Raw genomic sequence first — 24,859 nt, 5'->3', positions numbered from 1 at the left:
TGGTATTTCAGGCACAGGGAAAGGAATGTTTTAGGAAAAAAAGCTCTAAAAAACACACTGTGTTTGGGAAATCACAGCTAGCTTTCAGATACTTCGAAAGTCAACAACAGAAAGTAGTAAGACTGAGACTAAAGAAAGAGATTCAGATCCTGGATGGTTTCAAAAGCTTTTTTTTTTTGAAAGAAGTGTGGACTTCATTTCTAGGTCACTGATTCTAATCCTTTATCACTTTTATTTCACTAGTCATTCTATTAAAGAGTTATCATCTGACAACAAATAAGTAAAAGCCTGTTTTTTCCCAGTAGGAATTTATATTTTCTGACTTTACATTATTTTACTCTTAATTTTTGGTAGGCTACTGGGGCAAATCTTAGTTATATTATAGAAAGTACACTGAATTGCAATGGTTTTGAAAGACAAGTCTTCTTAACCATTTCACTGCAACAATAATTATACAATGCAAGGATTAAAAATACAGTAGTTGGGGGAGATGAATAGGCAGAACACAGAAGTTTTCTTAGGGCAGAGAAAATACTCTGTATAATGATGGAGGTATGTCACCATGCACTTGTCCAAATTCATGGAATGTACAACGCCAAGAGTGAACTTTAGGGGAAACGATGTCTTTTGGGTGATTATGATATGTCCATGTAGGTTCATCCTTGTAAAAAATGTACCTTTTAGGTGAGTGATGTTGATAATGGGGGAGGCACATAAATGGGTGGGGGCAGGAGGTTTATGGGAAATCTCTGTAGATTCCTCTCAATTTTGTTGTAAACCTAAAACTGCTCTAAAAAATAAAGTCTTAAAAATACAGTAGTATTATTGAGAAATAATATCTTGCTTATGACTAAAAGATGTAGCCAGAAATGAAAATTTTCTTAGTAGTATAAAATTTCAATAACATCACTGTGCTATTACCAGTATCAGGTTTGGGGAGAAGTGGGACATCAAAGGCATTTGCTGGGAGATGTGAGCAGGGAACAGAGGACTTGGGAGAAATGTCACCATTACTCCTGGCACGCTAAATCTTGGCAGCAGGTGGCATACCTCACCTGAAGCGGATATGGAGAAAGAAACAGGATTCACTGACAATGCCACATCTTATTTACCTTGCCTTTAAGACCACCAGCTGGGATCGCACATTAGCCCAGGAGAAGCCATGTCACATACACTCCACTTTCAGCTATGATGAAGTGGCTTCTAGACTAACTTTGAGCAAGACAACTAAAAGAGGTGATGAAATGCAAAAACAAAAGCTGTGCAGGCACTAAAAGACCTCAAGATGCATAAAGCAAATTTATTTCTATAAATAAAAATTTATGAAGAAATTTTCTACAAATTTCAAATGTTTGAAATCATACAGAGTCTACTCTCTGACCACAGCTGTGCAGAAAGGGTGTGGAGCTTAGTTTCTAACATGAGTGACTGGGCAGACGGAAATCCAGGCGGAGGGGGTGTTGCTGCTGGGGACTCCTCGTGGAGGGGAGGAGAGGAAGGCGGAGCAAAGGTAACACGTGCATTTGAGATGCTGGCCGGAGATCCAAGTGGGGGTGGTTAGCAAGTGAAATTAGGAAAGCTGATTGGGAAAACTCCTGTTGAATTTACGGGGAGCCTTGTCTAAAATGAAACCTCTGCCTGGGTTCACGGACTTCACGAGAGTTGGGTTTCTAGAGCACCCCACCTCCAAGCCACAGCGTGAAACGCTTGAGGGGGTATCTTTCTGACTTGGGAGTCAGGCTGGGAGCGGCAGCAGAACAGTGAAGGACGTGGGGTCTCACCTCAGCCACGAAGGACTCCGTGGCCTTGGGCAGCCTCACCTCGCCAGCCTGCCTTGCCCTCCCTGGGCCTACACCTGAACTAAATCTTTACCATTTCCTGAGAAGCCTCACCCTGAATCTTTTTCCCCAGCATGTTTGATTAGCTTCTATAGTCAGCGACGTCCTCACAGCCGAATTTACTCATGGCTAGTCTCACACTTATCTTTTATGGACTATTTCTAGAGAAACCTTGCTGGTATTTTACCAAAAGACCAGAATCTCTCCCTAAAAAATTTAAAAGATAATCCTAAAGCAAGATATTCAAACACAGATTTAAAATGGTTTCAAAAAATATTTCTAAAATGCACTGTTGGTATTTAATATGTCTCTGTCAAAGGATGAGAGTAGAGAAATACAACAACTGTATTTTAAAGATGTACATATGTTGTACTGTCTATAATATGTGCATGAATAAATGCCAGATAGATACACAGGAGATAGCTATGAGAAATTAAGGTTTTGTTTATCACTCTCCTATTGTAAAGGGAAATCATTTGTTTTCTTATTTCGATAAGAACTCTTATTATACACTAACAGAGCCTAAGTTGTAGTAACATATACATATGCTTGTGAAATTCAAACACTTCCTTTCTTGTGAGAAGGAATGACTATAATGAAACTCTAATTCATCGATCACCATGCAAATGTAAACAAGGACTTTCTCTCTAAATTTATTAATAGCTACTCCCTGTCTAGAGTAGCCAAATATTCAGCAGCTGTTACCCAGCGACCACCCCCCCCCCCCCGCCCCCGCCCACCCAGTACCACCTAGTTTTCACTTCTGGTTGAGTCGACGAGAGTTAGCATGGGCCATGGCAAGAAACAGACTTGTGCATGGACAGTCAAGAAGTAACAGAAGTTGTAGGTGACATCCCTCTCTTCCTAACTGATCTGCTTTCTATCCTTCCAGGATAATCAGACCCAAAGGACATGCAAGTAGACTCAATGAGAAAGATTATCTGCAAATACAGGCACCCAGAGTGAGCGGAAAGTAACCCATTCCTAAAAATGTGTCCGATAATGAATTCTCAGAAAGTGGGAACCCAGTTTCCTATTTTCTAAACAGAAAAAGTAGTAATACATTTCTAACTCACATAGATTGCATCTGTCAATCCACTATCTAGGCATTTTCTAGTTTTTAAAAAAAAATATTATGCTGCACTCAAGTAGCACAGTGAAGCTTTTCAGATCCACCAATCTCATAAGTTTTCTTTATCTTCCTAAGCACAGAAAAAATAACATGCACCTTGGGAGGGACAGGTACATGCACCTGGCTAGCCTTATGTCTTGGCTTTAGCAAGCTTCCAACTTTTCTTTTGCTGAAGGAAAGGCCACCTGGGCTCACTTCTTTGCTTCATAATCTCTTCCATTTTTCAGAAGGCGTTTTCACTTAATAATGTGGGGAAGATGAGAAACAAAAATGCCCAGTATGTTTAAACAGCACACACATCAAATGAATCTGCAGCCAACGCCTTATCCTCTCCAGGGACATCTGGCAGCTCGAATGTTCCTACTGGCGCACAAGTGCCAGTGCCTTGCAGAGGCTACAGTTCAGATAGTAAATTCAGGGGAAAAATTTATATAAGTCAGTAAAAACTATTTGAGTTCAGTTAGTGAAGATTACAGCAAAATGAAAAAACTATTTTAGAATTATTCTCAGTTTTCACGGGATTGTGAGACAAATTGCAAAGTGGCCATATCAATGATATTCTCCTGTGGAATTAGCTTAAAAGTCATGAATCAGGCAGTGTTTCATAGTTTCCCTACATCTGACTATGTTATTTTAAAGAATATGTAGCATAAGGATTTCCATTTGATGGGCCAGAGAAAACCAGAAATCCAGTGTTGGTTCTGATGAGAAGTGGCTCTTTTCTCTGATCATACCCCCGAAGTGTCCGGGAGGGAAGGATTCGTGTTTCTAGTGAATCATCGAGTGGCCAGTAGACTATGTTGCATAAACTAATATGCAACAACACAATTAAAAAAATTTCAGTAGTATTGATTTATCGTTCTCTCATTTAAAGGCTTTAATGAGCCTATTTTCCAAAGGAGAAGTAGGAAGTGTATTCAGTGAAATGTGTTGATTATACAGAAATTAGATATTATGTTACATGCAATTAAAAGCACCCTATCAGGATACCCAGCGGTAGAGTAGCGTATCAACCGTGGCCTTACCCTTTAATTTCAAGGCTTCTAATACCTTTGAATCAGCTGTTACATCACTGACTAGCTTGATTTCAATATCCTGCGATGTCAGTTGGAGCAACTTTTCAAAAAGACGTTGACCCTAGAAAAAATATTCAGAGACAAAGAAAGTCAGAAAATCTGAAAGTATGCCATTTTAAATAGGTATAAATAAACTTATTAAAAATTAAAACTCTTCATTCAAATTTTAACAGGCAGGCACTTCAGCAATTGGCATTCATGGGAGATTTTTTCAAAACAGTTTAGATACAAAGAGAAGGAACACGAGTGCAGATTACATTATGTTTTCTTGAGGACTGTGCAGTTCAACAATTATTGCAAAACTAATTTCAACGCTACAATGCAAATCTTTCCTTCTTTTACTTCTTCCCGAACTCAAGCTATCTACACATGAAGAGGTGGCACAGAATATTAAACCGTTGAATTTGGGCCCAGAGAGCCCTGGATTTCAGCTGTTTTTCCAATTTACAATCTGTGCTTCTTAATCTCACCAATCTCCATTTTGTTCCTCAGCAAAATGTAGGTAATATTAGTATTTACTTTAAAAGATTTTTGTATGGATTAAAGGAGTTAGTATTAAGTATCTTTTAATTGTAAGCTATTATGTGAAGAATCTTGCCTATTTATCAGTGATTTGCTTAAATTCACCTTCTTGTTGAAAACCTGTTTTACCAAATTCAACTAATGTTCTGCCCAGCAAGCTACAATTATTAGCATAGCCTAAAAATAACTCAAATATAAAGAAAATCAAAAATAAAGGTTTTCCTTACAGGATTTTCACAAGCACACAATTTTATTATTATTACCTTTTTTTGCTGAGGAAGATTGGCCCTGAGCAAACATCTGTGCCATCTTCCTCTACTTTGTATGTGGGATGCCACCATAGCATGGCTTGAAGAGTAGTATGTAGGTCCATGCCTGGGATCCAGGCCCGTGCACCCTGGCCAATGAAGTGGAGCATGGAACTTTAACCACTCAGTCACGGGGACAGCCCCTAAGCCCACACTTTTTATAGTTAAGGTTTAATCTCAGAGAGACTCTGAAGAGTGACAGGTCCATAGTCAGTACAGTGGATACAGGCGAGTGGATTGTAACATTACCCTGTTTATTTTCCCTCATGTGTTTTCATGGACTCCCTCTCCTAAACATAAAAGGGACTGGGTCTTCTGATTTTTCAGAGTTTTGCTATTCAGCCACAAATTCAAATGCTTTCAGGATCCAGACAGGCAACAAGGCTTTGGTCTTAAGGGTCCCCAAGTGGCAAAGTCTTCCCTTACTTTGTAAGAATGGACTGCTGACAACGATTACGTGGAAAGGATTTGGAGACTGGGAAGACACGATGGAGGAGATGTGGATGTGAAGCAGTGAGGCCTGCAGTTCAGCCTTAGAAGAGAGAGGGGCCACGGGCCAAGGCCCTAAAACTTTGGAGGGCTAAGGAGAGAGTTGTCTGCCTGCGCCAGGGCGACCGCGACAGCATGGAGGTGTCTGACGTAATCCAGCCATGCTCCAGCCTGGAGGTGGCCCGGTCCAGCCCAAGTTCCATAATCCCTGGGGGTTGGAGGATGTCATGCATGGCTGCTTCCTTTCCATTTAACTAAGTGTGGTCATAAAGGTTGCCCAAAGTAGAACTCAGTAAAAGTGACCAAATTACTCTGCACCCAAAGCCTGGAGGAAGCCTCCCCACAAACCAGATATTCCCATGAGGTATGCTGACTGAGTGCACTGGGCAGCTGTAAATTGCTTCTTCAAAAGAGAGGTGGGAGGGGAGAGGGAGAAAGAGAGAAAGAGACATGAACAGACAGAGAGGACAGGAAAAAGACCCAGCTGCTGGTCTGCCAATTTCAGGGTCTATGTCCATTTCACTTTGACTCTGGAGAGGCCAGGGCTTGGGCAGTGAGAGGCTCAGGTGCCCATGTGAGGGAAGATGCGCAAGGCACGGCTCTGTGGGTCTCCTGCAGACAGAGTCATCACCAACACGACCTTCTTCGTCAGCTCTGGCTCTCCTCTGAGGTGTGCACCACACTCTTGTCACACACGCTTGAAGGCTTGCTGATGTCTGCATGGCCCAGACTTCAGACTCACGGTCGTCACATAGTCACCTAAATTGTTCGTAGGTCCCCCTCACACAGAGAAAGGGCTTATGTGCTTTGTGTGTTTTACAAGACCCCATAGTTAGTGGGCCAGTATTTTTAAACAAACGCCTTTTTATTTTGTCCTTTTAGTTAACATATTTAAGCACAAATGAAAGATAAGAGATCTTCTAACCTATCTGTATCTCTGTCTCTGTGGCTTAAATTGATTCCCACCATGTTATTTTTATGAGACTTAAAATGAAGACCAGAATTCTCAAACAAGAATGAAAATAGAAACTCCAGAATCTACAGAGACTGGCAGACTGTCATTCAATAAAGCGTATTTTACTTTTAGTCTGTGCTGATTACTTACACCAAGGATTCTTACATTGTTTAATTATAGTGCTCACTGTAATGAACTTGGGCTTGAGGTGGAACTTCTATTCAACCTCCCCATTTTCAGTGTCTTAACTCCCTGTCCACACATTTTCACCAAGATTCTCAAAGTGTAATAACTTCCAAAGGTATGAAACACCTGCTCTGAGCAGAAACCTGCAGTACGGCCTGCTGCTGGGTGAGCTAAATTGACTCATCATGTTTTCATAAAGGAATAATAAAAGTCCCTCAGCTTTTAAAAATCAGAAATTTAAAGCTTGCCCTTTCTGGTGAGAAACATTAGCCAACACTTCCAACTTCACTAAATCATCGTGAAGACAGTGTGTGGCTCAGGAATGTTGACCTGCATTAAGCCAATTTTTTCTGATGTCTGCAAGACCTTTCGATAAACAGTGAGGTCCTGGGGAGGGAGCTGCACCCCAAGGACAGAGATCCAGCGCAGCCCCTTCGTGACTTTGAAGAGCTGCTTAACGCAGAGGCCCTTTCAATCCCAAGACAGCAGGGGTGAAAAATACCACCTGTTTCTGTTGACCTGAAACAACCAGTGGACAGGATGAAATGCAGAAACATAACTTGAAGGGAAAAAGCAAAATTACCAAAGAGAATCAGAAGAAAGTCATGCTCTATGAGATTAATTCGGGGATCACGTAGAATATGGCCATGGTTTTCAAGCTTGTTTTAGCAGTTAAACTCTTTGCTCAAATGAAAACTTAACCTAAACATTTCTTTCAATCCCTCTCTGCCCTGCTCTACAGAATCCCCAGGGGTACACAGAACACAGCTGGAAAATCACCGAATTTTACCCCTTCATCTGAGGTCTGATGTGGAACCGTCAGGATACCGAGATTGAGAAGGTCAGGGCTGGAAGATACCTTTGAGATCAATAGTCTACTCATCGCCCAAGAAAATCAAGTAATGTGCTGATGGTTCCACTGTTTTCTCTACAAGACCATTTTGTTATGTTAACGTTGGGAAAGGAAGGGGTATTTTGGGAAGGAAGTTACCCTTGACTCTCTCCTTCCAATCCCAGATCTGGTACATTCAACTCTCCTGAGCTAAGTAAGCAGTTCTGGAGCTGGAAGGCGCTTTATTACCAGCAAAGTTGGGTTCTGAGGAGTCCCGGTGCCTGCAGAGCCACGGTCAGCCCACACGAGTACCCCAGTGCTCCCCGTCCTCCAAGAGGCTGGGCAGGAGCCAAGGCAGCCTCCCCCCACGTGGGCTGGGAGGTGGAGTACTGAGGGAAGAGGGGCTCTCTGCTTGCCCTGGTGGGGGACTATTAACTATCTAGTACTGCCCTTCCTTCGCCTGAAAGGAAGAAGTTACTAACAATCTGATGAAGTCAAACAGTAACATATTTAGGGGGACCCAACAAGAGAGAAGATGCTTGAACACAATGGGCACCTCATGATACAGGCTACTCAAGAAGACAGAAAGTGGAGCTGAAACACAGCATGAGTACTCAAGAATAGTCAGGCAGGGCCGGGACTGTGATTTCAGAACTAAACTGGAAGAGTAATTAAAGAAAAATATAGCTACTATTGAGGCTCATATTAGTGGCCTGAAAACCAAATGGAAGAAATATCTCAAAGTGCATGCACGCACGCATACACAGACACACACGAAAACATAAGACGTAAAGAAAAGAGTGATGGATGAACGGAGGAGATACAACATGTGGCTAATAGGTGTATTGGAAGAGAAAAAGAGGGAAAAAGAAAAAGGTTGCAAATAACAGAAGGAAAATTGTCCAACTTGAGGAAAGATCTAAATCTATAAGTTGAAAACAAGATGGAGGCAAATGTAATGCGGAAAGACACACGCAGGCACGCTCTGTAAAATTACGCAACATCAAGGAGAAAGAGAAATTCTCACAAACTTCTGGCCAAAAACACAACAAAAAAATTGACCCATTGAGGAAAATGGATCAGACCGGCATGGAGCTAAACTGCAACACTAAGCTAGTACATGGGGGCTTCAGACTCTGGAAGAAAAAGACTGAAGCCCAGCAATGCTTGACTCAGTCAAGGGGTTTACCTGCCAGGGAGAGAGAAGGAAAGCTTTGCAGGTATATACAAATTTCGATATTACATTACCTACACAACCCATATGAGGAACACTTTCAAAGAAAGACTCTAACCAAACAGTAAATAACACAACACCATCAAGGAGGACGAAGGGAGAAGAAACGTGATGAGCAGATGCTGTGGACATGTGTTTGATGTCTTTGCTAAACAAGGATTTTTGAAAAGATGAGACACCTTACAGGCGAAAGTCTTCTGAGAAGCTATAACGTGCACTCTCAGTGGGGCACTATTGCCCCCAAGGGGCTGAGAAGTGCTTTGTGTGTGTGTGTGTGTGTGTGTGAAAGTTACTATTTTTATGAATAAAACACAGATCTACCTACAGTAAATATGCAATATATCTGTGGTATTAAAATCTCACTTAAGGGGGCAGAATTAGGAAAAAATGTCTAAAAAGGCTTAATAAGGTCATAACGAAAAGAAGGTTGAGAAACACTGATCTACAGCCAAAAGGATAAAGAATCTCAGTAAAAATTAGAACAAGAGTTAGGGCGGGCTTAAAGTGCTAGCCAGGAAAAAGTACGTCATTATTACATATTGCATGGTTTACGGAGCTAGGACAGTTATAAAATGGTATGCACCAAACGGCACAGCAGGTAAATATATAAAGCAAAAGTTTAATAAAAATGCAATGAAAACTACCACAATAAAATACTTCAAAATATGTTTCTCAAAACTGGGCAGATCTTATAGGAAATAAATGAGGATATATGAAAATTAAATAATACTATCAATAAACTTGATTATATATATACATTTATATATATTTCTCATTCTATACATCAAACCCCCCAAAACAATTTTTTTTAAAGATTAGCACCTGAGCTAACATCTGTTGCCAATTTTCTTTTTTTTTTCTTCTTTTTCTCCCCAAAGCCCTCCAGTACATAGTTGTATATTCCAGTTGTGAGTGCCTCTGGTTGTGGCACGCTGCCTCGGCATGGTCTGATGAGTGGTGCCATGTCCGTGCCCAGGATCCAAACTGGAGAAACCCTGGGCCGCTGAAGCAGAGCGCACAAACTTAGCCACTTGGCCAAAGGGCCAGCACCCACAAAACAATTTTTGTTTGTCCATGTAATATTTACCAAAATCTGTTCTGTAAATAATACTAAGAAAACCTAAACAAAAGTTAAAAAGAGATATTCTACAGGCTTCATCTTCTGCTCATAATCTAACAAAATGAGAAACAGACCATTAACATGTAACCCATAAAACAAATCTTACCTACTTGAAAATTTAAAAACCCACTCTTAGATTATCCTTACATCAAAGGAGAAAAGAAAAGTGAAGTTTTGTATTCTCTAGGAAGCTATGAAAAAGTAAGTACTTCATAGCAAAACCATGAAATGAAGCAATAGCTGGTGTCAGAGGAAAATTTCTAAGTGTCAATGTCTTCAGAATTATATAAAAGAACATACTGTGAAGTCACAGTCATCATATTAATATGGTAGAGGCACAGGAATGGATAAACAGATAAGGGAACTTTAATAGAGAATCCAGAAATGATACACACCTGGTTTTTATCAATAACAAAGGCACTATTTTAATTCAGTATGAAAAAGATAGAGTGGTTTAGTCTGGCACAGTTATACCTATGTTATACCAAACAGAAAAATATGTTCTCAGGCAGAATAAGGACACACCAACACTTTAAAGAAAATCTAGGCAACTACACTTACAGCCTTGAAGGAGGGAAAGCCTTAACTGAGCTGTAGGAGGCTAACTAAGGGCCCCCAAAGACGTCAGGCGCTAACCTGGCGCCTGTAAATGTTACCTTATCTGGAAACAGGATCTTTCCAGATGTGATTAAAGATCTTGTGATGAGGAGATTATCCCGGGCTATCTGAGTGAGCCCTAAATGTAAGTGCAGTGTACCCAGACGAGAGACACAGAGGGGGATTGGGCAGGCAGCAAGGAGGAGCAACGAGGAGACGGAGCAGAGAGGTTTGAAGATCCTGGCCCTGACAATCAGGGCGACACGGCAGCAAGCCCAGGGGTGCCCGCAGCCAGCAGAAGCTGGAAGGGGTGAAGAGCAGAGTCCCCCTTAGTACAGGCTGCCTGCTGGAGCTTGTGGAGGGAGCACCGCTCCGCGGACACCTGGGTATCTGCCGAGGAAACTGATTCCAGACTTCCGCCCCCAGAACTGCCAGGGAACGAGTCCCTGTTTTAAACCACAGTCTGCGGTAATTTGTTGCGGTGGCCACAGGACACTAACACACAAGCAAGATACGTAGAAGCAATAAAAGATAGACAGAATGATAAAAGTTAAAAACATTATACAGCAAAAGATGCCAGAAAGGTTCATGAAAAACAGCCAAAAGTTTGGAATATTTGCTATGCAAATGAAAAACGAAGGGTTAATAGCGGTACTGTACAAAAATATATTAAAAATGAATAAGAAAAAGCCAAGAGCCCGATCAAATGTGGGCAAAGTGTCAAGTTAGGCATGCCTAAGGGAAACAAGCCTAGATGCTAAGAGATGTGAAGAGATGCTTCGTAAAGTCCAGGGAAGCAGAAAGCAAAGCAGCCCAGAGCTCTCTCTGTACCGAGAGACTGGACAACAGCCACAAGTGGCAACCTTTATCCTTGTCAGGGATTTGGGGAAACTGTGACCAATTGCTTCCTTCCACTCAGGACTCCCATTTCTAGAAATCCATCACAAAGAAACATAAGCACCAAATGTGTGTGAATGTGTGTGTGTGTGCACACATGTGTATATTTATGATTATATATCTTAGGTATGCTATTATCCTACTTATGCATAAATATGTACATATATGTATACATATATATATACATACATGCATGTAAAAAAGGACACAGAACTGATTAAACATATTAAACGTTTGATGACACAGTCACGAGAAAACAAGATCTAGGATTTATTTTAAGCCATAGTGTCCCTTTAAAGCAAAGGTTTAAAAAGCTTGATTTTTAAAAAAATTTATAACAAGATAAATTATAACGTATATGTATGGATCCCTTCATGACTAATTTACTAGTTTACTTATTTAACCAATTAGTTCAATTATCTGTAAGACTGATCTCCTATTTACTTACCATATTTACTGAAATTTTCAGTACTATATTGACTGAAACTTTTCTTTTTCAGTTTAGAAAACTTACAGAAATTTTATTTACTTACTATGTTTATTGAAATACACAAAGTTTGCCAGGGATATAAACATACATATATTAGTTACCCATATACTTGTCAGTGTCAACTTGTAATCTCAAATACCTCTAGGAAAGGCAGAAGTGTCTTTTAAGCAAATTCATTCAACACGTTGACCAGATGCCTGCGATGTGCCAAGGACCCTAATAAGTGCTGGAGATAAATGATTGATAAGCAAATACAGCCCAGGGTGTCAGATGCCAAGGGGAAGGAAGCGCAGCCCTAGGGGAAACCCAGCAGGGCACTGAGGGAAAACCTCCAAGGGAAGGGAGGAAGGAAGGAGTGTCCAGGTGGAGGCCTGTGCCGGAAAGATAAGCAAGAGCAACAGGAGGGTCTTGTACACCATGGGGAGAGCCTGGAGCTCATCTGGAAAACAATACGGCCCTCCGAAGGATTTTACATAGGGAAGGGCATAGTCAAATTTTTATTCTCAAAGAAAATTCTGACTGCAAGTTGGCGAAGAATTGATACAGGGCAAGACTGGAGGCTGAAAGAAAAATCAAAAGGTTGGCATGTGGTTGGTGGGAGACAACGTGGCCTGAGACAGAGCAGTGTCAATGGCAACCAAACAATGGAAGGACCACAGGTATTGATGAGGCAGCATAGTGGTGAACTTGATGGTAAGGCTTGGGCTTGAGGGAGAGCGCTGGGATGGTGGCCAGAGTCCCCAGCAGCTCTCGGCACTGCCTGTGCAATATGGAATTCCTCATCCAAAGCCAGAAGATGCTGGCCATTCATCAGTCCACAAATGTCCTGAGGTCATGAATCAGTCACAGCCTCAGGAACTCAGACAGGGCCACAGGCCCACCAACTTAGTTGAGAACATCTGCTTTTTTTTGCTAATGAGCAACAAGGATTCCCCACTTGATGCCAGCAGAGAGTCCTGCTATGTAGGCTGCCTGTCCATTCATTAGTCCAGTTTCCATCCCATTAAGAGATTTAATTATTCTGAGCAGTTAATCATCAAGGCCTTGACTAATGATAGTTATCACAATTACGCACCCCGTGGGTATGAACACAGCCATCCCTGTCAGAGGCTGAGGAAGAGAGATGAATAAGCTCTTCATGCCAATAACGGGCCAGGAAATAGCAAGGAATCGACATCAGGGGCAGCATGTTTGTACCAGGGCCCTTGGCTGGACACCTGTAGGACGTAGAAGGCAGCTTTGGGGTTGCTGCACCATCCACTCTGGCTGCAAAGGGCAGGCAGACACCATCCTCTTGACAGCGCATTCAGCAGCGACTGGAAGAGTGTGGCAGGCACAGCCCGTCAGCACTCCTCTGCTGCAGAGGAGAGGCATGCGACCAGGGCAAGGGAGGAACCCAGGACGGTCAGACACTCCAGCTCTGCCACGATCACTCCTTCTGAGTAGGCAGAGGGCCCCACACAGAATGGAGGCAGAGTCCCTTCAAGCCGTCACTCCTGAGGAGCCCAGCCCCCCAGAAAGTAACCATGGGGGTGCTCTACACGCCCCCTGAAAACCCCATGATCTTAGGAAAGCAGCTCAGACTCCTCGGCCCTCCAATTCCACTTCTGAGGATTAATCCTGAGTGAATGAGCAAAGAGAAAATAATGTTTTGCACAAGGGTGTTTAATGCAGCAGAATTTATCCAGAAAAAGGAAAATAAATAAAAAGTTCAACATGCAATAACAGAGAAATAGCTATATAAACCTTATCTGGTGGATCCACTGTATTGTCCATTAGGCAGCCAATTTAAAATAATGTTTATCAGTGTTTCCAATAACATGGAAAAGTGCTTATGGTGTAATGCTAAGTGCAAAATTAAGATAGAAATTTCTTTAAAATATGACTGTATATAAGTAATTATGCAGAAAATATCAAACCATTAAAACAATCTTTTGTTGGTAGTCACGGGAATATTTTGTTTCTCTTCCATTTCTCTGTAGTTTGCAAATTTTCTATAGTAAAAAGTCATTATTATTATAGTGAGAAAAAAATCCAACCCATTCTATTTAAAAGAAACTATCAAAAACATAAGTTGACCCGAGGGAAATAGGAAATGCAGTGACAAAGGTCCAGAGAGAAGACAATCAAGCACACAGGTAAACAAAACTAAGATAAAACAACTTTAGAGAAAAGTCATTATTTAATCCAGATAATCGGGAAGAGCCTCTCTGGGTTCATGATTTATTCATGTCTATATGACTGGACCTAAAAAGAATCAAAAAGGTAAAACTCTTGCTAATCACAGTGCTTATGAGTTTATATCAGAATGATGATTTCCCTTGGAAACATACTGGAAAGCAAGCAAGAAGCTAATTAGCATTACTCAACAGATGGGGAAATGGAAGCACAGAGAAGTAGCAGGGATTTACCAACAAAGACAGGGCTGAGGGAGGACCAGAAGCCGCAGGAGCCAGGGAGCTCTGCTAAGCAGCCAGGAGCAGAGGCCACCTTCAGGAGCCTGGCCACTCACAGGCCCTTTCGTTGCTGCACTGCCATCCTGAAGTCTTGTCATTGGTCTGTCCGTCTCCGCCATTATACTCCGAGCTCCATGGGGGTAGGGACCAAGGCTTATTTGATTTTATGTCCCCAACAAACAGCACAGTACCTTCCTTGATAAATATTTGTTCAATAAAGGCACATTCGAAATCATTTTGTTGCCACATTTCAAATGGGAGAATGCTAATTTATAAATATAGGCTGAGTGTTCATTTTGCGCAAGAGAAAACACGCTGTTTTGAAAGAAAGGGACACTCTTTCCATAAGCTCATGCTATTTTCACGCTGACACTGCACCAGGGGTTTTACTGAAATAATACTGAGCCTGCAGATGAGAAGTTTGAACAGTAATCTACTGTTTCAAATCCATAAGCAACTGATCTCCACTCTCTTCCTGGCCACACGCTAGACAACAAAGCTACAAGAATAAAGACCACACAGGCCGGAGAGGCCAGGAAAATGCAAACAGAAGTTGCCACCCTTTTATACCATCACTAAGAGAACAACCGGAGTAAGCAGGATGAAACTGAAACAGATAAAGCTGGGTTGACAAACTGGGTGGGGAAGGGAGTAAGCTGGCTGCGTCTTGCAATCTGTAAAAATCAAACAATGTTTACTAGACTGGGCCGGTTTAAAGCAGTGATTCTCAATCTTTGCTGTACAGTGGAATCCCCAAGTAATCTTTTGAAAAGTATCAAAGCCGGAGCTCCTTCTAAATATTCTAATTTAACTGGCCTGGGGTGGGCCCGGGTACCAGTATATTTCAAAAGCCCCCCAGGGGACTCCGACTGGCAGTCACAGTTGAAAATTGCCATTTTGGGAGAGCAGGGTAAGCATCTACTCAAAAAAACATGCACAATTTTCATTCTCCTTTCTTCACCTAAACCCTGAAGAACAACTTGCACTGGGATTCTGGGCAGAATTATGTAACCTCTTTTAATAAAAGTTGAGAACTTGATGGACAGCTGGAAGTTGTCCTGCTCTAAGATTACATAGAAAGTAAACCTCCACTAAATATGAAAGTAAATGTCCTGCACTAGAAAAACAAAAATAAAAATGAAAACAAGTGATCTTTTATAAGCTCCATTATTTGTTGTTTTACAAACACTATCTAACCAAATTTACAAAGCCATCGAATGAGACAGGCATTACTATACCCGCTGTAAAGATGGGAACATTGAGGATCAGAAGAGTTAGGACATTTGCCCAGTGTGACCACAATCACCAAACTATTGGTCATGTCAAATGCATTTGGTGTCAAACCCTATGGTCTTTCTACTATCATATACGCCTCCTGAATAAGGCTGCTAGTTGGCATTTCTATAAAACCAAGGTCCGAGAACTGAAAACACACAAAATAACTGATTCTAAACTGAGCCAATTAACAGAGCATTAGAATGTATCCTAGTTATGTTTTCATTAATTTAACATTTTATTTTTCCCCATCGCTGTGAAAAAATACAAAATAGGCTGTAAGAAGTTTGCCATAATACAGTAGAAATGTGTGCAAGCTCTCAGATCTACATCAAAACAAAGGATGAAATGTGTATTTTCTATGTTGTATCAGAATATCCTGCTTTCTCTGGCTGCCTCATTCCAACCTACAGATTGCAATAAGCTTGAAGAATTTCAATTATTCAAAGAACCCAGTCTTCACCAACTATGCTCATCTCCTTTCAGGAAAAATGAAAGGCAGGAGATGCTGTGACTGTATTTTTCCTAGACTAAAAGAAAAAAAAATCAGTAACAAAAGAAATTATAATTAAATATTTCAGACTCTCACAAGGGAATGATATTGTCAAAAATTGGATTCTTCTGGGTTCCAGAAATACTCTTGTGTTGCAGAGTAGATGCTGATTGTTTGCATGATAGTAAATGAAGAATCTCTTTTAATAGACTCGGAAAGGGATTGGAGATCCACCTTGAGACAGTAGGGATGGGAAAGAAAGGAAGGATGGGCTTAGAGAGCCACCGAAGATGGAGCATTAGTAATATGATGGAGACTCAGAGTGAGAGGTGCTGGGGAGCATGGAGTCACAGCTGACTCCACCAGACTGCAGGCTTCATGAGGATGGGCAAGTGGCATGATGGGTCAAAACACAAAGTGATTGTAACAGAAAATGTTAATAAGATCATTTATGAAAAATCTTAAGGATAGCTGTGAACCCAACTTGACAAAGAAAAGGTTTATAAGTTAGATGAAACAAAAGCCCTTGTTTGTTGGTTAACCTACAGTGACGGGGTCAGTTAGGGGGAATATTGCCAGGAAGGAACGAGTAGGCTACGAGACAGGGCCTGGAGACCTGAGTCACACACGGATGCAGCTGCCTGACGGCAAAGTGTATTCCACCAACACCAAAGTGACATCACTGAAGACTGCCTGGTCATAGGGATCTTTAATTAAAAAAACAAATACTAAGGAAGCAAAAACCAACGAGCCAATCAACCAACAAAAATCAGCAGTGGCTATAGGTTTGAGAAGACCACATTGCTTCTTATGTATTCAAGATTCAAGATCAGTTGTCCAGAGGGATCTTCCGTTCATGGACATCAAATTCATTGAAAAACAGATATACATAGATATTTTTTAATCTCAGCAAATATAGACTGGGGGTATTGATTATTTTTTATTAAATGACACTGTTCTAAGATCAAATATGTCACAATCTTACCAGATAACAAATGTGATGATTAATTTTATGCATCAACTTGACTGGGCTAAAATGCCCAGAGAGCTGGTAAGTCATGGTTTCTGAGTGTGTCTGTGAGGGTGTCTCCAGAAGAGATGAGCATTTAAATCAGCAGACTAAGTAAAGAAGATCACCCTCACCAACGTGGGTGGACATCATCCCACCCTTTGAGGGCCTGAATAGAATAAAAAGACAGAGGAAGGCTGAATTTGCTCTCTGCTCCACCTGGGACGTCTATCTTCTCCTGCTCTCAGCGCTCCTGGTTCTCAGTCTTTGGATTCAAACCGGGACTTCCACCACCAGCTCCCTTGGTCCTCAGGCCTTCAGACTTGGACTGAATGACAGCACTGGCTTCCTGGGTGTCCAGCTTGCAGACAGCAGATCATGAGACTTATTGGCCTCCATAATGGCATGAACCAATTCCTATAAGTCTCCTCATACACATATAAATATGAGGACATAGATATATCAGATCTATATCTATATCTCCATCTACAACTATCCTAACAGTTCTGTTTCTCTGGAGAATCCTAATATGGCAAGTTTGATAGTGATAGATCAAGAATTTCAGGACAAATGGAGAGATAAAAAAGGTACTCTTAAGCCTGTATAATTCTTGTAAATGATGCTTTTTGGGTGTTAAGGGAGGGGTTAGTCCTTCCAGATCTTTGCCAAGGCTGAAGTGGCCTCCTGCTTCACCAGGAACAGAGCAGATACTTCTGAAAGGATGCATTAACCAAGAGATGCTTGAGTAGACAGGTGAGAGCAAGACTCTGTGTGTAAGGATTTGTGATAAGTCAAATGAAAGTCAGAATTCCACATGTGAAGATAACTTGCCTAATCCTTCTTACCTACCCAGAATCTCACATTTGTAGAAATTATACTCCCTTTTAATTTTATAAGATGATCATCCCAGTTTCTAGCACAGTGTAAGGCCTGTAATGTGAACTCATTATTCATTAGAACAATTAAACTTACTTAAACTAGAGCCGTAGTGTGTATCCAAATACATGAATGTGAATGCAATGTTCACGGTAATAACAGACAGTTACATAGGCACTAAAACGGTCAAACACTGTTCTACACTCTTTATATATACATTAACTAATTTGTACAAAAATCTGTAAGGTAGGTTCTATTATCACCTTGATTTGGTTGATGAGGAAATTGTGGCACAGAGAGAACTCAGCATCTTGCTCAAGGTCACACATCTAATAAGTAAGAAAAAGGAAGTCTAAGCTACTCTCCTGGCTCATTTCTACAGTCTTTCTAAGAGTCAGTCTGCCACTTACTGTGGAGAGATAGGATCCTGGCTTGTAAAGTTTTCCAAAATGACCACCTGGATCATTGAGCTTTCCCACATGCTACTCACTAAATCAAGCAAATACTGTTCAATTCTAAAAATCATAATTTTTCAAAATTAAATCATTGTGATGTATCATCAGTTGGCAAGCATGGCTCACTGTAGACCGATGACTAATTGATTTCACCTAAGCACATCTCTTTACGATTCAGTTATTGCGGTTCATTAACTATTTTATTAGGTTCCCACAGTGAACTCATAGAGAATGGGATTTTTTAACCCAATGAATTAGGTAACTCTACTAATAAGCCTTCATCAAGTCACATTTCCTGGCTTTTCCTGAACAGTCTTGATTTCATAAATCCCCATCATCATATCCCATAAATTAGCAATCAAGTTGTCCTAGGAACTTCAATATTTCAGGGTCTAAACTCATCATCCGGACAGAAAGAAACAAAACCCTTTGCCCGACTGTGTATTTTTATTAAATCTGAAAATGTGGTTACCATGGGACTGCAGATCTCACCAGCCCTTAACACGGCTGTGATACAGAGGAAGGTCACTGGGCAGTTTCTTTCATCCCAGAAAGAAACAAAGACAGAGATTAACATCGCCCAGTGGGAGGTAGGAAAGACAAGATGAGTTTTTCAGGGTGGGAATTAAAACAGCAACCCTCTGGCGCCACAGATTAAAAGTGCATTTTAATTAATGTGTCGGTTTCTATGCAAATGAAAAAAAAAGCAGGCATTCATCATCCTGTTAATAAGGATGATCATTCACTCTTAAGACACTGCATCTCATCTAGAGGATGCAGATGTCATGTGCCACGTTTATTTGTGTCCCTTTGCTGCTGAGCTGGGGCCTGCCTGCCACTGGCTGTACCACCACTGGGTGTAATTTGCTTACAGATGCATTATAATAAGTAGATGGGCCACTTTTCGATTATAGTTCCTGTTTATCTATGTGCCATTTATGGTTTCCATTTAGGACTTTTCAGGATCTGTCGGTTTTGAAGTAAATGTCACGTTTGACTATTCTACTCCAAAATAAAAATATTTTCTTTAAAAAATATATATTCATGGAAAACAAGCTGTGAACTTGAGCCAATTTTTATTATACTAGAACATCTTAAAGAAAATTTAAATTAGCACACGTGAGTAACTAGGGTGTGAATCTTTTTTTCTTAGCATGTTTTTGTATGCAATAAACCAATCAATGACTAGATCCCAATATTTATAAGGTCTTGGTAAAAATAAAAGCATGCTCACAGGTCCGAAGATTAGCTACCCAGAATTTGAAATGTTGGGTAGAGTCTTGAATTTCCTATTCCATTTGAAAGATACAATCAGTAAAATTTAAATCAAACAGGCTTTCAACCAGTGCCTTCTTTTTTTAGGCATGTTAAGACTTGGTGGCCTAAAGAGAACAGGATACAGAGGTCCTTAAACTGCACCCGTAGAGAAGAAGTTGGCAGCAAGGATGTGCATTTCTCTCTCCACTCCTGATCTCTGCAGTTATCCCCCACCAGCACGGAGAGAGGGGAGAAAGGAGGAGAATCAGGCTCTTTAAAAGCCCAAGATGTGATATTTAAACAAGTTCTCCAGGGCCCTTTAAATTCTAAATCTTGTTGGGAATATTGCTCTAGAGGTTGAGGGTCGGATGAGGGGAGGTGGGAAACAGAGCAAATCAGGCACCAAGCCTTCTCGCCTGCTTTCTCTCTTTAAAGACCTCAGTCCATGCCTGGTGCTCCATCAGGGGGTACTAAATGCATGGGATTCCCCAGCAGCCGTCACTTGGCCGTGAACGCACCAGAAGAAGAGGAAAACGTCCACTATCTTGCTGAGGTAGGAACCCTCCAAACACGTCATCAACCTCACCCCTTCCTGTTGTTCCCCATCCCCACAGCGCTGACGCTCGGGCCAAGCACAGGCAGCAGCGGAGAGCGCTGTTCACCAGATCAGCCCCACAGCCTACTGGAATCCATTGAATTTCCAAAGCAAGTAAAGACCCTCTATCCTTGATGTCCGCAAATGCGGATCTCCCCTTAGGAAGAAGCAAAGTGAAGTTAGGCTCAATACTCTCCAGAAATCCAACTCGTTTCAAACTGGAAAAGAGCCTGGTGCTGTTAGGGGAAGGAGGGCAGCAAAGAGGCATTTTTTTGGCAAGAGCAGTACCACTCTACTGGAAGACATCAGTCCAAACTGGGGTCTCCTCCCGAAGGGCTGCTGTGTGAGTTCAAGGTTCGCCAGGCGAGAGGCAGAAGAGTGAAAAATTCCATGGGTTAGCAATAAGCCAGTTGATCAAGAGTGACTTGAACTGAGATTCTAAGTGTTAACTTCTTTCCACATCAATAACAACCACTTCAATTCATTTTAAAGTCACACAATTGACAAATAGTCTTTCCTTGACCAAACTCTAGCCAGGCTCCTCTGAGCCCTCTTCTCCTCCAGGCCTCAACCTTGGCCTATAAAAACTGCCGACTCTCAGCACAAATGATTTCATCCACCCTGCCCTGCCTCCCCGCCTCCTCCCAAGTGTAAAGGGCTTGAACAAACGTTCACGTAGTCTCTAACAGCTCAAGGCCGTATCCTTAGGATGACTCCCTGCAGTGCCGGCCTGAGAGAGCTGGAGATTGCCAAGAGAATGAACTGTCCGTTCCAGCCAACACCTGGAGATGCAGCCCGGTCTCCCAGCCTCTGCGGGAGGGAGGAGCCTAACTTTGATGAGTGTCAGTTAGCAAACCCAGGTGGGCTTCCTGTGGACCAACCCCCACTTCCCACGTTTCATAAATTTCTACTTCCCTGGCCCTGCTCGAGCTTCTGCCATTCCCCCTCCCTACTTCCTCGTTCTTCCTGTAAAACGCCCAGTTGTCTCTGCACAAATCCACGTTGAGTTCAGTTCTCCATTCCCTCTTGGCTACTGCCATAGTACATTATTGATTAAAATCTCTCCTGACCACTTTAACTAGGTCTGGCTTTGTCTATCTTTGACACGATCCATTCAACAACTACTCAACGAGTATTTACCGAGCACCTGGTATGTGTCAAGCACTGTGCTAAGCACTGTCATGCAAAACAGACCTGGAGCCTCATTCATCCATGACTCCACTGCCCTGTGAGCAGCACTGAATACTGACCATGACTTAACATCAGGAACCATGACCCAGAAAGGCTGTGTCATTCCCTAGTCACCCATCTCCCACCAGATCAGTCTGAACACCTAGGAGAGTTTGCTGGGCTCATAGAGCCAGAGGTCAGAATGGTTTAGCTAGCACTTTTCAAACGTTTTTTAGCACACTAATCACCTGGGGATCTTGATGAAATGGAGATGCTGATTCAAGAAGGGCTGGGGTGGATCCCGAGATTCTGCATTTTTTATAAGCTCCCAGGTAATAAAGAGGTTCCTGGTCCCAGGGAAAAGTTTGAGTAGTGAGTTTAGTTTAGCTCACACCTGAAGGACTAGGATGAAAGGTCAGGTTAAAGGGAAGGAGAGGCCAAAAGGCTTCAGGCTACTCCCGAGCATCATGTCCACCTTAAGGAAGGGGCCGGATCGCCCATCCAGGGACTCTGCTTTACCGATAAGCCATCTGAAAGATTGCACACCAGTCCCCAGGGCTGACCAGACTCACTGTGTGCTCCTGTCTATTGCCTCAGGCCCCAGAATTCCCTTGAATCCTGCAAATGGACTTCATGGGCACCCCTGAAGGCCGCAGGTTCCCTAGGACCTCCAAGCTCAACCAACTTTGAATCTATATCAATTATAGGAATGCTGGAAGCCAACCAGGGTTGAGGGCAAGGTCAGAGAGAAACAGTAGCCTAGGAGAAAAATGAAGCCACTTAGCAAAGATCACTTTGTAGTCAGACAGACAAATACATCATTCCAGAGGCACAGCATATTAGAAAAGAGCTCATCCAGCTCGCCAAGTCCAAGTGTAAATGCAATCTTCCCACCGTGTGTTTAACACACCTGGCTCAGCTCTTCAGTGATGCACACGAGATGGAAGGGAATTGTTGATAGCCCGGGGCTCACAAGCATGGGCGCACACTGCACAGCTCACAAAGTCAAACTAAAACTTGCAGTTCCTGTCCAAAGGCCATGTGCTGGTCGTGTCTAGGCTAAGGAAATAAAACTTGAACTATCGCCTCCTCACACTACCAAACCCACTATAGCAGGTTGTTTCCAAAGTTGGCTGCCAGCAATTCCTCCAAGTCATACACATGCATGCTCCTCCTGGAGTCTACTGTTCCCACCTCCCTCGCCCCCTGCCAAACGTGGGCTGGCCTGGTGACTTGCTTTGACTAACACAAGGTGGCTAAAGTAATGTTCTGGGAGTCTAGGCATTAAGAGGTCTTGCAGTTTTCGCTTTCACCCTCTCGGGATCCAGCCGCCCTGTAAAAAGATAGGGGTAGATTATGGGATGAGAGTGCACCTGGGGAGAATGAGACCTGACCAGCCCTCGGACAGTCCAATCTCAGCCGCTCCCAGCTAAACACACTGCATGAGTGATCCCAGCCAGCACGACTGGAGCAAAACAACTGTGCAGCCAACCCGAGAATCATAGGAAATAATAATAAATAAGCTCTGGAGTTGTTATGCCACAAGAGATAATTGAAATAGAAACTACCGTAGCAAAAACTTAAAGCAGGTGGCATTGGCCTTGGGACTGGGTGGTGGTGGAGGCTGCAGTCTCATTCTGTTACTCAAGGCTGGAAGAACAGCAAAGAAGTTGCTTTCAGAGCCTTGAGAAAGTAATGGTAGAATGTTTGGCAACACTACTTATAAGGGAGAAGATAGAAAACATAACTAATGGGCATGTGGATCTGGCTGGGGAGATTGTTCAGGCAGATTATCAGAGTTTGAGTGACATCTGATAAGAAAGAACTGTTTAGTTTTCATGCAGAATTTTGAGAAAATGTAGAGAATTTAGGACAGTCTCTCAATTCAGCAAAATATTCTCAAAGTAAGAAATGGCGTGAGGGCAAAGATCAAATCAAAGTCTTGGCTGGGAGACTCCTGGTTGAGACCTTTCAAAGACTGAAAGCGGTGGGTGCCCCACAGACCCTCTCAGCCAGAAAAAAGGGCTCCAGTAATTTTAAGGGTAAGGCCCTGAAGCACCTTGTGCCACAGTCCAAAGTAGAGGGAGATCCGTCTATAATTATTTGTGGGTGTGACTTTTTGCTAATAGAGTGGGTTATAATTAGGTACATAGAAAGCCTACAAAGTTTTTAAGTGGTTGGATCACTTTGGACTAAAAGGGGCAGAGAGGGTTTAAGATGAAAAGAAGCCTCTGGGGCTTCCGATTTTTACCGGCAGGAAGCCAACTAAGAAAGTACATCCAAAGCAAACACAGCTATTTCTCATAGAAAAGGAAGAACCACACAGAGGTGGAGCAAAGAGCTCCCGAGAACAACGGGCTAGGAAAGCGCTCCTCGGGAGCAGAACTAGATGCTGGTCTAGAAATATTCCCTGTTGCCCAAGTTTGGAAAACTGGTGACATGTGCAGGGCTGGATTCCAAAATTACTATCGTATCATGACTGATATGTGTTGTGACCTCTATTTCTCCTCTTTGCAACAGAAGCATGTATTCATCTTATCCCTGTCTCACCATTGTACGCTGGATGGAACACAACTTGTCTTTTCAGTTCACAGGTTTCCAAATCAAGAGAAGCCCCCATGAAGAGCCTCGTCCAGACCCAGACCTGATGCAGATGAAGAGATCCTAGACTTTGAGCCTTTGCTGTAAGGCAATGGCAATTTGGGAGGGTGGGAGGAGTGCATTTTGCACATGGAAGAGATGATACTATGGCCAGAGTGGACTTAGTAAATAATTTCCAAAGATGCTTGCCAACAATTCTCCTTAGTCCCATATGAACACTACTCCTCCTATCTTGGATTTGTGACTTGCTTTGACCAGGAGAATAGGGTGGAAACAACATTCTGGGATTCTAGAGCCCAGGTCTTCAGAGGCCTCACAGTTTCTGCTTTTGCCCTTTTAGGACACAACCACTGTGTAAAGAGTGGTAGTTTACTGAATGATGAGAGACATGCATAGAGAGAAGTCCAGCCAGCCCCGAGACATTCCTGCCACCCCAGGTAAGATGCCAGATATATAAGGAGAGTCATCTTGGACCCACCAGCCCCAGGCAGGCCAACCCAGCCAACACTGTGTGGATCAGGAACGAGTTCTTTCCACCAAACCCTGCCCTGAATCATGAATAGATAAGTGATTGTTACTTTTTAGATCACTAAGTTTTAGGATGATCTATGCAGTGATAACTTCCTGAAACATCTACTTAAATATAATCAGTAGAAAAGGGCAGAAAACAATTAGTAAATTTATTCAACTCTTTAGTATGGACTTTGTAGGTTGTTATTTGTTTTTGCCTATTTTCTGATATCATTTGACTTTAAAACAGTATAACTGAATAACAGATTTCAAAGCACAATGAGGTAATGATTATAGACTTAATGACAACACATTTCGTATACAAAGAGACAAAACTGAATTTACCCTTGACCCATACAGGACATTTAACCATAGGCCGTGGTCACATACTTGGAGAAAACAGCCACGATAGCTCACTACAAACTCATGGTCATACCACATAAAGAAAAACACACTAAAGTTGGCCAGGATCATTTTCCTTTCTCC

General features: G+C 42.2%; 1 protein-coding gene across 8 annotated transcripts in view; it reads right to left on the bottom strand.

The window, feature by feature from the left end:
* The window catches only part of PLD5 (phospholipase D family member 5), a 352,559-nt gene that overhangs the window by 128,885 nt on the left and 198,815 nt on the right, over positions 1-24,859 (bottom strand). For 4 of the 8 annotated variants that reach the window (XM_070602574.1, XM_070602577.1, XM_070602576.1 and 1 more), the window contains exon 4: positions 3,996-4,107. In XM_070602574.1, coding sequence (XP_070458675.1) covers positions 3,996-4,107 — 112 coding nt within the window. The remainder of the gene's footprint in view (positions 1-3,995; positions 4,108-24,859) is intronic. The other 4 variants (XM_070602575.1, XM_070602582.1, XM_070602579.1 and 1 more) reach the window with 1 other exon arrangement.

Source organism: Equus przewalskii, chromosome 31, assembly GCF_037783145.1.
Source record: "Equus przewalskii isolate Varuska chromosome 31, EquPr2, whole genome shotgun sequence".
Lineage (NCBI taxonomy): Eukaryota > Metazoa > Chordata > Mammalia > Perissodactyla > Equidae > Equus > Equus przewalskii.
Note: the sequence above shows the minus strand (reverse complement) of the source record. Positions and strands in the feature narration are given on the sequence as shown.